Below are 18,424 nucleotides of genomic sequence, written 5' to 3' on the forward strand. Positions count from 1 at the left end.
TTTTTTCCTCTTCTTCTGGTTTATGTCCTTAAATGAAAATTTTTATTTTATGTTAATTTTTCTGAAGGAGAGGCTTACTCCACTTCATTTGACCAGACCAGAAATTACTGAAATACAGTTCAGTACTTGCTAGCTGGCTTTGGGACCCCCTTCCCTCCTCACCTTTCCTCCTCCTCCTTGCTCCCCCTCATGCCGAAGCCTGGCCCAAGGGGCTGTGAGCCTCCCCGAGCACCATGAGGAGCTGCCCTGGTTGCACACGGGAGGGCTCAGCCCCAGCACCACGGTGTGGAGAAGAACCAAGGACAGAGAGTAGAAGGGTTTCGTGCTGCCTAGCAGACATTTGACGTAGCAGAGGACTGCAGCTCTCCTGCTGGCTAATACCCTACGGCAGGAAATAAATCTCTTTCCTCATGCGGTGAAGGCTCTGTTCAGAGGAGGCATGGGATGGCCCTTAATTTGTTAGAAACATTTCCTCGCTGTCTCCTGCTTCTGCCAGCCCCATAAGACAGTTCACAGTTTGTGAAGACAAATTCTGTTTTTCCAGTTAGAATATGCTTTGTATACCTGTATGATAAGACATCACAGAAACACACTCTAGGGGTGAATAAAGGGAGGAAAAGTGCTGTGTCAATAATTTGCTAGCTGTTCCCACTTTGCTTTGACAGCAGAGTTTCTGCTTTGAGGCAGATATTCAGACAGCAGTTTAATAGACAAGAAGTGGCAGGGATTTCAGCAGCAAATGGATGAACGGATCATGGGCAAGGAGAGGGCATTTCTCTACATTCAGATCTGTTTTTCATAAAAACTGCAGACATGCCTAAACCTTTCCAATATGCTACAAAGTTGTGCAGCTGTCTCCTTCCTCAGCTCCCTCCAGATTCAAATGCAAATCAAATTTGATGGCCTCAGTATGTAATTTTGTGCTACAATATACCATGCTATGTGCATTAAGGAAATTGGAAGCATCTTTTTGATCTATTATCCTCTTAAATCAATGACAAGATCTGCATTCACTTTTACGGGACCGGATAAAATCCCTAAATAGGAACTTCTGGGATGGTGAGATTTTTTGCAAAGAAACTTTGCAGAAAACGTAATGGTAGCTCAGGTTAGCAGGGCTATGGGTGAGCTTGGCACCTGTCCCTCCATCCTGGAAATTGCACCAGCCGGGGCTGACTGTGCCCCAGGCTGAAGGATGCTGCAGGTGCTCGAGGATGCTGCTGCTCTGCCACTCACAAGGAGGGGAAGGAGGAGGAGTCCCTCACAGCTACCACACCCTGTGCAAGGAGTTGCTGCCAACTGGCACAACTCGAAAAAAATGAGGAGGAAAGAGAGAATTTAATAAAATCGAGTCATCAAAAATCTTTAATTGCAAAGGCCAAACGATACTAAGCACTCGGGCATTGGCCAAGGTCTCCAGCACACACACACAACCCCAGGGAGAGGCGGGTACTCACTGTTGGGGTCCACGTTCTCACAGAGCTCCGTCTTCGCCTCACCGTTGGGCCTGTCGCTGGGCTTGTGCGAGAGCCGGGACGACATCGTCGCTGCCGTCACCACAGCCTTGAAGCTGCGCTTCCGCTTCTGGACGTTCAGCTCGGGGTGGAAGATGATGATGTACACTTTCGGCATGTAAAGCATCCCCAGGGCCACTGAAGCACTTAAGTTCATGGATATTGTAAGTGTGGTAGTTTGTATGTAGAGCTAGGAGACAGAACACATGAGGCACTATTACAAATAAGATGACTGGGAAGCAGGCTGCAGTACTCAGAAAGCATTAAATACGATCAAAGTAACTGCGGTGGGCTAAACACAGGGCAGCAGAGCACTGCACATTGCAAGGAGCAGCAGAAAGGTGAGCAGACGGGAATCAGTGGTCAAGGCAAGCCCGTGCAGCCCGGGCTCTCCTGGGGCCTCCAGGAGGTGCACCAGTGACACCACTGCGGGCAGGTGGGGCTGTCTGACCCAATTCTCAGTATTCGTGCTGGTGCTTTGACCAGTGGCTGTGACACTGTGTGCTGAACTTGTTAACCTTTTAAAAACTTTTTATTTTTTATTTATTTTTTATTTTTAATGAGTTTTTAACCAAAGGGGCAAAACTTCGACACTGCAAAATGCCGTGAGGTCCAACACGCACCAGCTAGCAGGGGATCAGCAGCCCCTTCGGAGGATCAGCAATAGAAACATTTGGTGCCTTTTAACAAGACAAGTTCTCTGGTATGCTTACAGCATAGGTCCTTTTTATTTCAGGAGTGAAGAACAGATGTGGATTTCGATAGTGCTGGTATAAATTTAAACTTAACTCTACTGTACATTATAAAGAACATTAAAACTATAATATAGGTTAATTAAAAAAAAAAAAACTTAGCTTTTTTTAAAAAATGATTTTTTTTCTTGTTTTTACTATACTTCAATTCTGTACAATTCATTGAAATAACTGCAGAAAATACATAACAATTTGTGTGCTCCTGTCATTTAGCTATGCTTAGTATGAAAAAATTGTATATATGCAAGTCAGAGAACAGCTACTCCCATGAGATCAGCATTCAGAGAAACCACAAGTATTTTAAAGCATATTCTGCAAACCCATAGGGTTAGAAAAGCCTCCTTTTCTTTTCTTTTCTTTTCTTTTCTTTTCTTTTCTTTTCTTTTCTTTTCTTTTCTTTTCTTTTCTTTTCTTTTCTTTTCTTTTCTTTTCTTTTCTTTTAATTATCTTTTTAGAAGACACACTTGATAGAGGGACTAGAACAATTCTTGTAACTCGAAAGGATTTTCCTGAGTTAAAAGGCACAGACAGCACAATGCAGGTGTGAGGGAGCTGAAAAAGGAGCAAGCTTCCTACAGATCCTGTTCAAAAATTAAATATGTGGCAAATCTATACACATGCAAAAATTATTACACATTGTGGATATTCCTTCAAAACACTATTTTCTCTTCTCCTTCTGTTCAGTGCTAATCAGTTTGAACTTCTGATGGAAAAGCTCCATAAATAAATATAATGGCACTGTAAAATGCTGACCCTACCCAGATATTTCCAAATTGTCGTATCTGGAAAAATATGATTGTCTCCAGACTTGCTAGTTATAGCTACATAATTGTTGCTATCATACTGATTAAGATGACCACTGGAAGCAATAAAATGCATTATAGAAAATATAAAAAACATGCTGTGCACAGACATCTCTCTATACTGATGCACACAGGCAAAAACTAAAGTGCCTTCTCAGTTCCTATTTACTCATTATCAGAAGGAAATGACACTGATGTTATCAGAATTTTGCCAAAGCCAGGCCATTAGGAAATAACCCTTCACATTTTGTGAGGAAATGCTGAGCCAAGCTACACAATTTGAGGCTGGAAGGCAGCATGAGGGGTCACCCAGTCCAAAGCCCTGTTTTATTTTTGTGCAGCTGGGCAGTACTGCTGCCTGCTGCTCTTCTCTGCAGGGTTACTGCACATCTAGTCATTCCTCACCTATACCTTGCCTTTGAATGTTGTTGCACTACGTATGCATATTCCATTTCTTGATTTCTATATATATAAGCGCAGCGCATATTCATCTTATAAGGACATTTGAAACAGAAGGCAGTTTGCTGTGCATTAGTTTCCTTGGAGCTAATCCTCCTTTTGGTTACATCCAAGCAAATAACCCGTAACTCAGTCGGGGTTGAGTGCACTGCACTGGTGTAAAAAACACTGATTTAAATATTTATTAAATTAATAGCTTTTTGAAAATTGGAAATTTAAGGACCGAAGGATAGGCAGGAAGATGCCCTCTTTATCCTCAAAATGTTTGCAACTTCTACCAGCTTTCATCCTCGCTAAGTAAGGTAATTACTATCTCTAGCTCATAAAGAGCTCCTGCAGTTGTTGGGAGCTGCAGGCACACAGCGCCTCTGAAGCCGGGGAAGCTGTGGGCTGCATACATGACAAATTACATTACACCTAGGGACTGTCGGACTCAGCTCAGCATTCAGACCACATACCTCTCTGTCAATAATTCGGAAGAAAGCCAGCTAACGCAACATCTGCAGTCCTTCTGGTTTAGTCTGAGAAGGACATGGCTCTGTAACACATTGAATAACGTGCTTCTATATACAAGGTACATAACTAAACCTGACAGGCAGTGAATATATATTAAGTAGTATGAGACCTGCATTTCTACGAGGTTAGAGAAGGTCTGTGCTAGCGAGGGGCTCTGCCACCAGTACAGAACACACATGGGTACCGCTAAGGGGTGGTGTGTTCAGCGCTATTCTCAAATGACTTCAACCCGCAGCACGCCTGTTCAGGAAGCCATATGGTGAAAAATGCATGGTAATATCTTGCAACTAATTTTTGACTTTCTTAGAGAACGTAAAAACCTTTACAGAGAAAGCAGGAATTTGGACCACAGGAGGAGGGGGGAAAAGGAAAGACAGGAAAAAAAAAAAAAAAAAAAGCTACTGGCATACTGGCACAGCACTGCCAGCCTAACACACAATTAGCTGTTTATGTTCCACAGACAGAAACAGCACATCTATGTTTGATTGCAGATTTTCTCCACTCAAATCCTATTTCTTCTTCAGCAACAAACCCAGCAGCTCCCCATAGGAGTTTTGACGAACTTGCCAGTTAAGCAGTCCGACTTTGTATCTCCACAGCACGAGGAGCAGCAGCTGGCTGCCACCAGCACGCCGTGTGTGGCAGCAACAGAGGGTCTCAAAAACGCAGGAGGAAAGATGCATTTTGAGTAGGAGCTACTTCAAAAAGCATCGTGGAGACACCTGTGGCCTCCCCCGGGGCTTCTCCATGGGCCGTAACAGGTGCCTGGCCAAGCCTGGGGTGACTTCCCCTGAAGGCAGCACTACAGCCACCCCAAATGCTGCCACCATCCCAAATCCTTCCATTCCAAACACTGCTGCCATCCCAAATGCTGCAACCTCCAGAGCACCACAAAACATTTTTATCTAGGTGCACGCAGGCATTAATCCTGATTTCCTCATGCTATTACGGGGGTGAGGGTTAAACTATTATTTAATCAGTGGGGTCTTGCAGCGTGATGCTACCTTGAAAACGCTGATGGGAGATAAAAGGAGAGCGAGAAGAGAGCTTTTGTAGAACAAGGCAAGATGAGTGACACATAATGCTTCTCATGACAAATGGGAGCGTTATACAGATAAGGGAAACTAATAGATATGCTTATTATGCAGAACCTTAGTTTTATGTATTTTATCTCTGCTTTGTGGTTTTACCAGTCAAACATAAAAATGCAGTTTACATGAAACTATTTCATTTCTTATTTCACTTCTTCTGATAAACTCTCTGAAAGCATTTTAAATGAATGGAAATTGGTGATTTAAAATACAAAGGGTAAGATTTAACTGACAATGCAAGTCCTGTATGCCTTTTATAGATGGTTGGTGAAACCTGCTAGTTTCCAAACTTGAGAGAAAACTAAGAAATTAAGATTCAGATTCAGTGTGAGAGGTGCCACCTTGACTTGAATGGGAACTGGAACTGAACTAAGTATTTCTGGTGGAAACCAAAACTTCCTAAAAGCAATGCCACTTTGGTCTGCAAGCCCACTTCTGTGGAGGTTTGCAGGCACGCGTGCTGCACCACCCAGGGAAACTCACTCCAGAGGGTTACTCTCATGTCTGTCTCTCCCCCTCTCTCTCAATCAGGCACTAAATTCTAACAAATTTTAACTTAATGTTAAACGTAACAGGCTGCCGTTACAAATGCCTCAGACTTTGAAGCAGTGCACTGGAGAAACTAAACCCTAAGGATATCATTCACATGCAAAGACACCTAGATTTTATCATTTATTTTACATAAAGGATTTCCATTTGAATTTTAGATTTCCATGTTTTCCAGATTCTTGCTTTATTCAGGCAAGTGATGAAAATTACCTTAAAAACCTTGAGAGAAAATTAGACTGGTCCTGAATACACACATCTAAGAACCAGCAATTTTTATAGCACCAACTACATCAATGGACAATTTTGCATGAGTTAGGATTGCTTTCAGAAGCAAAGCACCGCAGGATCAGACCTATCAGTCTTCACTAATGCAGTGGATAGATTTCCAACTGCTGGCCCATAATAACTGAACTTATAGCAGCATTTCTTAGAGAAGTCTTTCTAGTTAGCAGTACTTTTTGTAGGCTAATTTTTGCATTCATAGTCTAATCAGGAGCAACTGCTCCTTTCATCTAATTCAGCTTTCTAATTAGGCAGTGGATTGTGTTATTTTGTAATATGGAAATAAATGGGTAATTTCAGATATTTTTGGACTTGTGTTATCACAAACCAATTTATCTCACTTTTATATGGGAATTAAAACAAATGTTCTTATAGATGAAGTAGACAGTTTATAAATCTCCCAGAAGACTCTTGCAGGTCATCTGCAGATTCATCTCATCCCCTACATTATGTTATGCAAACATAAGGATGAGAAACATTTTTAATAAAAACTAAAATTAGCTCCCACTGCATTATGTTTTTGCAAATATATGGAAAGCAAAGAGACTTTAATATAAATTTGTTCTCAGACACTTTAGTGCCTAATACTCCCCCTTAGCCACCAGAGCTACCACAGCACTTTAAAGGCAAATGAAAAAAAGCTGAAAGTATCTATTATTTTTTTCTCCAGTGGAGGCTTTGCTTGTACCTTTAAAACTGCAGATCAGCTTTGCCTAGAAAGAACCAATGCTTTCTGTCTCCAGACAAGGTGCTGGCCATTTGTCACCCACCCAAGCCATTACAAGGGGACACGTTGTGTTTCTCACGGGGCCACACAGGCTGTTGTACCGTGGCAAGGACCCAGGGCAGGTATGACTGCATAAAGCTCTCCAGTCACAAAGCACCCCTGAAAACACCCTAATTCAGGGACAGGCAGCAGGCAGCCTCCTGCATCCTCTCCAGGCCCTCAAGGCTGTGCCAAGCAGGGAAAACAGCGGGGAGGGCAGCGCCGTGCCCCGAGCGGAGAAAGGCGCCCAGCTGGCACAGCTCGTGCCTTCCCCATGTCCCCAGACAGCTTGATTTATGGATGTCTCAGGCAACTGCGACTTTACCCAGGCAACCATGACTTTCCACAAGGAATGTGCACTTCTGTTGTCTGAGAAATATAAAATATTTCGTGTGAAGCAATCCTGTCAGCTCTCTTTACCGACCTGGCTCAGTAATCCTCTTTTCATGCCCCACTGAGGCTTTCCAACAGCACACGCATGCATTTCAGGTTCCTGCCGCTGGCTCCTGCAGATACAGACATACACTTGCTTTCTTCACTTGGATGGTACCAGCTCAAGTGCAAACAATACCACACCGCCCTGAAGCTTATCTGCTGACGACTTCCAGGACCCCTGCCTCCATCCCCATCCTTTTAAGCATCATAATCTGCTAAAGTTGTCATTTAGCAGTGCCCTTTAGAGAATAGAGCAGTCTTGAAAACAAAACAAAATGAAATCTCTTTTCCTAGATTAGAAGGTTTTAACGGTGTTTAGGGAAAGTGGTTTCTCTTTCTTTCAACATTATTTTGGGAAAACAGAACAAAACAAAATACCACCACCAACAAAAAAATGCACCCTGTGGACACCAAGCTCCAGCATCCCCCCCGGCTAGTTATCAGGAAGATCACTTTTTATACAACCGTGGCAAACATCTGGGAAGTGATCCTGAAGACAGAGATTTGCAGTTGCAGGAGGTCGTTTAACAGATGAGAGACGGTGACCACAGCATTTGCTGCTGTTGTAGCCTACTGCTCCTAATGGCATTACTGCAATCCACGCAGTGCCAGTAGGTCAGCGTGCTTTTGTAGCACTGGATTATCTTGGTGGCGAAAGGTATGTTGCACATGCCAACACACGCGAGCTGTGTACTTACAACAGACACTAAAGGTTGTGAGGTCGAGCAACCAAGCGCTGTAACTCAGAGCAGGGCTGCCACGCACGCCCTCAGGACTCCCTCTGTGCTGGCGTACAGATGGACAATTATCTGAGACATTCTTTTCCCCTCGCTTTTCAACCTGTTAATTCCATTGCTTAAGAACTGCACCTTTTGATCCCTGATTTTTGCAGAATTGTGTGGCTTTAAAAATATAACATTCTTGACCATTGGGGAAAAACTAACTTATGTGAGCAGGAAAGATGTTACTGGGGTGGGAGAAAGTACTCAACAGCCGTGCTTTTTGTGCTGCTGGGACTGGTGGGTACTTCTCACAGCACATGGAACAACCGCGCTCTCCTGTGGAGGTGAGCATCGATGGTGCTTCAGCAACACAACTCAACAGCGCCGTGAGCCAGGCAATGGTATGTAAATTGTGATGCTCACCAAGTTTTACAGATGACAACGGATGCTACCCAAGGGACGTTTGATAAACAAATCATAGTAGTTATGCTGATTGCAGTTATTACTGTACAAAATAGCAAGGCACGCAAATAGCCTTTGTGAAATGTCTGTGGGAATGTCACAGAATCAGTCACACCATTTAATTAAAAATTCTGCGCTTGGTAATTATATGAAAGGTGACACTGGAGGAAATGATGGGATTTTAGTTTCAGAAAATTTCCCTTTAAGCCTTGGCTGTTTTGCAAGCTTGCAGCACTGGGGCAGCTCAGTGAAGGCACAGCCGAGCTCACCAGCAGCCGCATTGGGCACACGCCTGGGGCAGGGGAGGGTGTAGGAGGCAGAAGCATGGCCCCAGCACTGAGCTGCTGTCAGGGTGCCTTGGGGCTGGGGGCAGGCGTGCAGCCCCACAGCACGGTATGCATGCAGCAGCTCTGTGTTTGGAGCCCTTTTAAAGAAACTCTTCCAGCGAGTGCTGCCTGTTTTATAAAGACCCCTCATCTCCTTGAAGTTGCACTTTGCAGTGTCTTGGTTTAAGAAGCCCAGAAATGGAGTAGGATCTTGACCCCAACTTAAGGCCATCTCCTTTTCTGACCTCACAGATTGCAATATTTAGAACAATTCTCAGGTTAGGAGGAGGTCTTAGATTTTACAGATTCAACCTGAAATGCCCTTCTGCAGTCTCTCTGCTCACCTGCTAATGCCTACGGCATACTGTGCATATTAACCTCTATCTCCCCTACATTTATCCACTGCAGCCACTGTACAGAAATATGTAATGCACTTGTGGTTAAGACAATTCAATAGGCAATAAATGGACTGAAGTAGAATTAAAAGGTGATGAGGTAAGCATACGTTTTTTCTTTGTAAATTGATTTTCAACTAAAAAACATGTTTGTTCTGCAGCTTGGAGAGGAGCTTTGTGTGTCTGACGGGAACCATTTTACCGGCTAGTTACAGCAGACCTGAGGCTGGATGGCTTTCATCAGTGGAAATAGTCTGCCTATTAAGTTAGTGTCCTTTGGAACATCTCACAACATTATATCTGGTAGATCAGAAAAAACTGCCAGTTAACTTTGCGGGTATGTTTCAGTGTAATGGAAAAACAAAAATAGTTCCACAGAAAAAGCAAGGACCTACAAAATAGCTTCACAATCCCTTCTGAGATATGAAAGTAAAGAAGATTAAAGTTTGGAAAGTAGCTCCCCAAATTACATTTCTTTTACACAGACTAATACCAATCATATCTCACTCTTTCTAGAGGTCATCGGCTATCTGCTGGCCCTCACTAAGCAAGAGCTTGTCTCAGCACAGCACTGAAACCCGGCGACAGCAGCAATAAATATTTATCTTGTGGTGACAGCTTCAAACAAAAACCCACTGCCAGGCTCTGCAACACCTACTCACTACACTGAGAGCCATGGGGAACACGGCAAGCCCAGAAGAAAATCCTCTCATACAGGCTGGGAGAAACAGCTGCCTATCTTCTTCCAAGAAGCGTTAAAAGCTCAAAGATCTGAGAAAAATGAGTTTTTGTTAGGGCCGTTTAAGACAATTTTCTTCCAACAGGTCTACATGCCTTTGAAGGTTTTATTTTTTTAAATATTATTTGAAAATCGTAAAATAAGTATCACTCTTTTCTTTGCTTGGTCTTTTTATTATTATTATTATTATTTTTTTAAATTTAATATGATCTGTGTGTTTGTCCTTAACTAAATAGAAATTTGGAGTTCCAAATAAACGATAAAAGTAATAAATACTTCACCACAAGAATGCCGTACGGGTCGTGGTCACAAAACCAGGCCTGGGTTTGTTTCTTTCATGCACTCAACTGGAGACAATTACAATTCCTACTACAAGAATGAGATAGGAGATGAGAAAAGATTCAAGCCTGAAGAATCACCACCAGTGAAGCAGAAAACAAAATATGTCATTAACTGCCTCAGGAAGCAAGCCAAGCCTTGCACATTGTATGCGATGCAACATCAGCTCATCAGCTACATTTCCACAACTGTATCTCCAAAGGTGACCAAAGGTGAACTGGCTGTTAACAATAAATACCACATTTAATGTCAATATTCAGTTGTCCTGGAGAAGTAAACACACAGGGGACTCAGCCTAAGAATTACTTCTGTAAATGTTGACTTTGAGAACTAGAAATAATAATTCACTGCTACCCAGTTCCGTTCTCGTTCTGCGATAGACTAAAATTCAGTGTTTGTCTGCTGCCACGGGAGCAATAGAAGCAGTACAACACACACCTCCATCCCCTCCAACAGTGCAGCACAACCTACTTCACTGGGGATAAGGCCTCTTTCTGACACGCACCAGTTTCAAAAAATCCCTGCAGAGAGGCAAAGACCTTTCTGTTTCATCTGGAGAGCCCTCGGAAACTACACAAACGGGCACCTTGTTTCTGCAGCTCGCACTGCAGCTTTCATCCAACCTTCCTGAAGCACCTGCCCAGCACTGATGCTCTTCCAGTTGTCACCAGCAAGCTACCAGCAAATGGTTGAAATTGTGTTAACAGCATTTACACCACCCAACCGAACACACCCCAAGATATCTAAAAGCCTGACCTGCCAGCAGCCACGCCGTGTCCTGCTGCCCGCTGCCCTTCCAGGCACTGGCGGCCTCCCACTTCTCCTCAGGTCACCCGAGGGCCTGGGCGCACCCGATTGGGGTTGCTCCAAGCCACGTTATGAAGTGCGGAGGTTTGGGAGAAGAAGGTGCCCGGAGCTGTGAAGTGCCCCAAACCACAGCTCCAGGTGGGATCTCCTTCCCTCCTTCGGACTTGGCAAGACACGGCAGACACGGTGCACAGCTACCACGTGGGGGATGTGAGGGATAACGCTGATAATCCCCGAGCCACGTCTGTCGACGCTGTCATATTTGAGGCTCCTGGCTTCCTTGCATGCCAGAGCTAGGCAGGTAACGGGTGTGATGAATTACACTTCAGTATGTTTCTAGCAGCAGGAGGCTTGGCATAACAAAAGGAAAATTGGGGTCATATTCTGAAGGATTACCACCTGCAGAGGCCAAATATAAAGGCAGACAGTAGAGCAGTACACAGCTCCAACAGGACTAATTTCCAATTCCCTCTGCCTGCAGTATAAAACTGCTCCTTCTGATGTCACACTGTCAAAGCCAACTTAAAATTTCATGTCCTAAATCAGAGCACCCAATACATTTAGTTTTTCAGCTTGCATTTCACAGGCAAACATGCAGAATAAAGATGAAAAAAATGTACGTATTTTTAATGTTTTAGCTATTTGAGATAAATACTAGACACAGCTTCTTCTCTATAAGAGAAGAATGGAAGCTTCCTTATGCAAAGAAGGAATTTGCATACATCAGAAGAAGAAATATTTCTGGATACTATCCCTAACTTGCATGGTAATACAAAATACTAAATATTAAGGCACTTGCTCTGAGGCTTATGATGCAGATGGAGGAGGAATTTTGTCTCTCCAGCCTTTCAGAGAAACTCTAGGAGCTTATCTCCTAGAAATTAAATTATTCAGGTAATTGGACAGACCAACAATGGAAAAGCATGTTGCTGTTTTCAAAGGGCGTCAAATGGCTAAAACAGAAATTGAAACAGTATCAAAGACAATCCCACGAGTCAAATAGTTTATACAGACTATATACTGCAGGGATTCTGCATCTGCTGGAAAAAAAAAAAAAAGAACTATTTTTCTCCTGTATCAGTTACTGAGACAATAAAGATGCCCATGAACTACTTAGAGTCGTTTAGGAGTTGCTCAGCCAAGAAATAAACAGTGATGGCCCTGTCCTAAGTCAACAAAAGATTAAAGTGGTTTTGAATTTGTGCCTCCCTGGAACTGACGGCATCCTCTGACTTTACGAGGATTCTGAGTTTTGTTGTCTCTTTGAAGTGGTAATCTGGCACAGAAGGATGTGCCAGCCAAACAATCTTTTTGCAAGAATAGTGCTGTTTGAAGCAAGGTCCTCTGTGCATCTCCGCCGCTGAAATAGGATGAAGAGCTGTCTCCTTTTGGATTCATCTTCTCTCGTGTTTTGTACAGCGTGATAATGAAAGCCGTGTCCCGCAGCAGATCCGAGGGTGGTGGGTGGGCTGCTGGAGGTGGTGGCAAGGCTGTGACCCACGTCCAGTTGCAAGGACAGGCTCTCTTGGTCCCCTACCTGTTAACACACGTATGGAGAACATGGAAGCTCCAGAATGCGCCTATTTTTCTTCTACGCTAATTACAAGTCCATAAGCCAATGGAAGAATTTATAAAATGGGTGAAGTTTTCCTACAATGATCTCAGTTGTGATGTGCCATTGTCCAGCGTGGGTGTCTGTCCAGAAGAGGAGTGTCCCAGGACCCACCAAGTCGTTTCGCTGGGTCAGAGAAGGTCCATCAGGTGATAACAAATGTCAATCACAGCTGAGTTTGGGTGTGTTTCAAGCACAGATGCAAATAGCTCAGACACCCATTATCAGTCCTCAAAGCTGCCTAATATCCCTTGCTTGCCATTTGTGTTTGTTATAATAGCTATAAAATAAGTTACACATCACTAAGAGACAAACACAGAGTGCAACAAAAGTAATAGATATCCCTGACTTCTATTATTAAAATAATGGCTTTTCCCTCTCTCAGTGGCTCAGCACTTAGCTTTTTGGAGCCAGAAATAATTCTTATCTGTCATTTTTTCAGAAGATTACATCATCGGAGAAAGACTTCATTTCATTCTTCACCTTCACTGCTACACTACTAAATTGACTGACATACAATCTTGGCATTTTAGGGTATTCAGCACCAGACTTCAGCTGCTGTTATAAATCATATTTCTCCACACTTATTGCATTTTATTCATTTTATACATGACCAGAGATTAGAGTTCAAATGAAATAGATTTTGCTATCCTTCTTATATTCCAAACGTCACTAGTCTAGAAATCTTTAATTTTACTCACTTCAACTACTGAATAATTCAATGCAAAAGGAAAAAAAAAAAAACAAAACAAAACAAAACAAAACAAAAAAAAAAAAAAAAAAACCACCATAGAACATCCAATACTCGGTTTGAAATTTTGAGCAAAATGAAGTGAGGATACTCTGCCTGCAGCATGGTATCTCTGCACCTGAGGTGAGCAGCTCCAGCTATCATCTTAGCTACACCAATATCCCAGGGCACGTGTGCAACCTGCACAAGGGAGCCACCGCAGGAGTAAGCACAGACTGCTGCCCAGAGCCAGGCAAATTCACATCCTTGCCACAACATTGGGTATTCGAGATGGTGTGATCAGGAACTGATGCTTTTCGGGTAATCTAATTCATGTAATTACCAAAATTACCAACTTCTATCTTCAGCTTTCAAGAGAATATTTGTGGAAGAGGTAAGAAAGCACTCCATTAGAGAAATGCCAGCAAGCCAGAGCTGCAGAAATGGCCATGTGAGACCTGAGCACTTCCAGGAACACCCTGGGGAACCAACACTGCTCATAATGGCAGAGGCCAGACAACCTTACCACAGGTACAATTTTTCTGCACCAAATAGTTGTGAAATGAACATGACGCAAAGTTATTTCAGATTTTTCTTAAATTATTAACATATCCTGGAATAGAAATAAACTTAGGTCAAATGATTTCAAGCCAATTCCATTTGTATTAGATGGAGGAGTGAACATCCAGTGAAAGGTACTGACTATAAACATGAACGGTAGGCTAATGTGTGTAAACATAGAAATGGGCAGGTAGACCAGGAAACTCAAAACATTATGGCCCTCATAAATATTCATGCATAATAAAGCAGTTTTGAAGAGCACTTTCACCTGGACACGCCAAACTTTTTGCAGGTGCAAACTTTCCAGCAGCACAGAAGTATGCATTAATTCAGCAAAACGTCTACAAGTCTCCTCTTCAGCCAAACTGAACACACAATTTACGGTGTCAGAAAAGTGATTAATGGGGTCTTCCATGTCTGCATGTCAGGGCACACAGCGTGACCTCCCCATGGGTCCTCTGGTCAAAAGACCACAGCAGTGCCCTGTCCCATGGAGCTAACGGGTTTAGGCTGAACACACCTACCAAGGCAAACGTACTCTGACCTCATTGCAATAGCGTATCAGGGTACAGATGCCAGAAGAACCAAACATTTCTCTTCCATCCTATGCACGCAATGCTGCTACAAGGGGCCTGCTGTAAGCGGCAGGAGAACGACGAGGTGCAGAGTGCCTCAGTGCAGTGCGAAGAGCCAGCCTCCGAGGACAAGGAGGGAAGTCCGGAGGCAGAGGGAGCTCCTGAAACTCCCTAGAGTTCCCAGGTTGTTTCTTTACACTTAGCATGCCTGTGTCTGCATGGGCAGTTGCAATACCACAGCGTGTATTATGCAGGTAGGCTCTTTCATCGAGCTGCAGGTCACAAGTGATGCTGGGCTTGACAAGCGGCAGCAGCTCGCGCATTTGCACAAGGTTGTCATGGCAATGCAGCGTCTGCGAGTGCAGCTGATAGCACACTGCTGCTCTGCCTTGGCAGTGCTGGAAAATACTGCCAAAATTATTCATAGCTTGGAAATAAGAGAGGCGCAAATGCCCTAATGGCTTTTCCCCACTACTATAAACTGTTAACCATTTTGGGTTTTGCAATTTTCTTTACTTTTATTGGATGGTAAATCAGTCAGCCTTGCATTATGAAGGCAAACAGCCCTCTCATTTCATTCAGTCAGTTCTTCCAAAATAAAATTTATAAACCAAAAGGAATATAGGCACTTTTATAGGTTTATAATCACATGCAGTAGCCTAGTAAGCTAATATTGCAAATTCAAAGCAAAACAAAAAAAGCCAAGCCCCCAAGCCCCTTTACAAGAGGGGCTAAGCACTGCCAGGACTGCAGAGGAGCTCTCCCCGTGCAAGTGTTTTCTCTGAGTTTGCTGGGGCTTGGATGGAGCTGGAAAGGAGAATGTGCACGCACAGCACCCATGCTAGTCCTGGTCCATGGAGGCTTGGTCTTCCTGAGCTGTCAATTCAGTTTTAACAAGTTAAAAAAAGAAAGATATTTCAGTCCATGCTATGCTCCTAATGAAAAGCAGGACTCTGCACAGAAGATTCATTTTACAGAGCAGGCTTCATTTTTTTTTTCTGTCCTTTCACCTTCAATTTTGTCTTCCCCATTCCAGCCGTATGAATGTTTTATTTATATCCCGTCACTTTCACCCAGTTGGAAGGCACTCCCTGAAATAAAATTGCTCTTTTTCTGAGACAGTCCAGTTAATAGATTCCCTTCGCATCCACTCTCTTCAGCAACTGAACCTCCTTGATGCACCAACACACCAGCTTACAAAAAAAAACACAAGCCCAAACCATCACCCTTCAAACAAAAATCCTCCGGCCCTCCCAAAAGAGCAAGGCTTACTCTCCTCCAGAGCTGGAAGTCCTAACTTTGAGCAACAGCTAGATATTTCTGAACATACAGCATGGTGATACCCTCTGACTTCTCCAAGACATTACCATGAAGTTACATGCAGGTAAGATTAAAGTAACATCCTAACCTCCGAACATTTATCTCAACTGCTTCATTAGGCCTGGTAACATTTTCTGGAGAATTTGATTTCTCATCCACCAAGGATTCTTCTGCATCAGAGCAACTGGCAAAACCTCAAACCAATCCCAGAATAAATACCTTGCTCATCTAACACAAAGAACTGAACTGTACCAACAGCAGTGCCCTTCCCCATGCTAGCTATTGTCATCTTGGGCTTCCTCCATCACTGTGGCCATAAGCTGAATAAAGTCAGAGGGAATCTTACTCTCAATGTCAGAGAAGTTTGACTGAAGCCTATACTGAGAATATATTCCATATATTGCATATAAATTAAGATCTAATTCTGCTTGGAGACATTCAGGGGAACTCAAAGTGCAAACGGGTGTCAGCAGAGGGTTGGGGCAGATAGAGGCTAATCTTACTCACCTTATGTTTCTTTAAAGACCTTCAAAGAGTAGAGCACTAGTTATTAAAAATCACTGATAAGTACATATACACAAAGCAAGCCAGCTTTTCACTGACCTTTTAAATTATAATGTAATTATTATTTAAAGCAGGTTATTTACATATTGCGTTTGGGACTTAGGACCAAACTTGCTCTTGCTGGGAGTGTCCCATTAACATTATCACAGGGCTGCATACAGAGTGCAAGTGACTATGAAGTCAGGCTCTGGTTTGGGATCTAATGCTTGCATTCAAGAACAAAGCATTCTGTAATTCTAACCAATCAGTTACTTTTACTGGGTTCACATTTATTTATGAGCATGAGAATTATTTTACTTTATAAAATGTAAATTCAAAGAGTGCTTTAGAGCTGCATAAAGGAATGGCTGGAGTCAGGAGAGGGTTAGCTCTGGCAGTGAAGCCTTCCTTCCAAACCAGCTCTCTTTAGGAATTTAAATCATGGCAAAGGAAAGAAAAATAACTACATTTAAAAAGTTTAGATTTTCCTTTTCTCTTACTTACTTGAGGACACATCATTACTTGAATGGAGTCTTACTGCTGAAAAGCAGCTACAGGCAAAGAGAAACAGCACGGGTGAGGCTGCTATGGCAGGCAGGCTGAGGAGCTGTTCTTGGCGAGACAGAAGGCAGCACGGAACTAACGGGCTTCTTGGAGTGGTCCATTCCCAGTCCCCAAGGAGAACTGTTGCAGCTCTTCTCAAGGATGCAAGCGCCCATCCTGTCGGGTAAGCCTGGCCAGCAGGACTCTGGCAGAAATTGCACAGGGATGTTGAGACGGTTTTGCTCCCACTCCAGCATGGGTTTTAGGGGTTTTGGTAACACAGTAAGGCTTGCCAGCCGCTGTCCCAGCACCCACAACACCTCCCAGGGCATGCAGCATGCCCAAGGTGAAACACGAGGCTGGGAAATGCTCATCAAGGGAACAGAAATGATTCGTAATCTCTTGAGACAAATTATTCACATTTTACAGGTGTGCACTGGTAGGTGTTAATTCTATCTATTATTCCTTCAGAGCTGTCCAAGTTTGCATTCAATTAGCTAAATGACTTGAGCCATCCAATTCTTGTTGCCACTAATGGATCACAATTAGAACAAACTGCTGCCATGGCAACTGCTAGATCCAGCCTCACTCAGATGCTGGGGGAAGCTTGCCTTGTGGTTTATGCAGTCCTGAGCTTCCATGACATGCAGATGGGCATTTACAGGTATGCGAAACCAGGAAGGGGTAATTCCAGCACATAAGGCGATTTGGGTGCCCGTTTATATGAGATTTCATTACAGGAGGTCAATCATTTTAGGACCTGTTCAATTCCAGTCATTCCACAATCCTCCACGCTGGCGTACAGTTAGGAGACATCCATGCCTGTGTTCTCTAATCCAGAGCATCAGGAAAGAGCTTCCTCTCTTAATTATCAAATACTACATTCTTTAAAAAAATATCATTATAGCAATGAGCTGAATCTGTCTCATTCGATGCTGCAATGACAATTTACAGCAACAGCCAAACCATTTTCCAATACTATCTAACAAGGTGATACTGCAGCCTGTATTGCTGAACAATGGCTCACAACTCCTCGTTACCAGCTCCAAATTAACTCTGAAATTAACTCCGATGCGTCATACCTCAGAGGTAACATTACACACTGCTATGAATTATTTAGAGCTCCTTATCAGCAGTTTCATTCAAAGTACTTACACAGAAGGCAATCTAGAATACTGAGGGGTAAGAAAAACAAGCGTTTTGAACCAAATCAGCTCCCATGTTTAACTAATCCATGGCCTGACAAAAGTTAATGACCCACAGACCCTGCTCTGTATCTGTAACTTATTAAATATATTTTTGACTGGATAAACATAATCTATTTATTGCTGTACTCACGGCTGCACGGCATACCTGCCTTTATACTTAACTGAGATTTATTTACTGTCTGCTATCCCTTATTACGTATCAAGAAACAAATGTTGAGTATCTAGTAGTTCCCTTATCTCTGCATGAGAAGCCACAAGAAAGCTTGTAAATACAAGGCTGAATTTGTGACAAACTATACCTTCTGTCAGCGGATGCAAGCCCGTGGCCTCAAGGGACAAAAAGCCTCCAAAGGAGTAATTTTTCGGTGTGTATGA

General features: G+C 43.1%; 1 protein-coding gene across 6 annotated transcripts in view; it reads right to left on the reverse strand.

The window, feature by feature from the left end:
- Positions 1-18,424, reverse strand: part of GRM7 (glutamate metabotropic receptor 7) — a 263,150-nt gene that overhangs the window by 27,190 nt on the left and 217,536 nt on the right. For 4 of the 6 annotated variants that reach the window (XM_084530369.1, XM_084530366.1, XM_084530365.1 and 1 more), the window contains one exon: positions 1,458-1,704. In XM_084530369.1, coding sequence (XP_084386495.1) covers positions 1,458-1,704 — 247 coding nt within the window. Of the gene's footprint in view, positions 1-1,342; positions 1,705-18,424 lie in introns of those variants that run through there. The other 2 variants (XM_084530364.1, XM_084530368.1) reach the window with 1 other exon arrangement.

Source organism: Aythya ferina (assembly GCF_964211825.1).
Source record: "Aythya ferina genome assembly, chromosome: 10".
In the NCBI taxonomy this organism is placed as follows: Eukaryota; Metazoa; Chordata; class Aves; order Anseriformes; family Anatidae; genus Aythya; species Aythya ferina.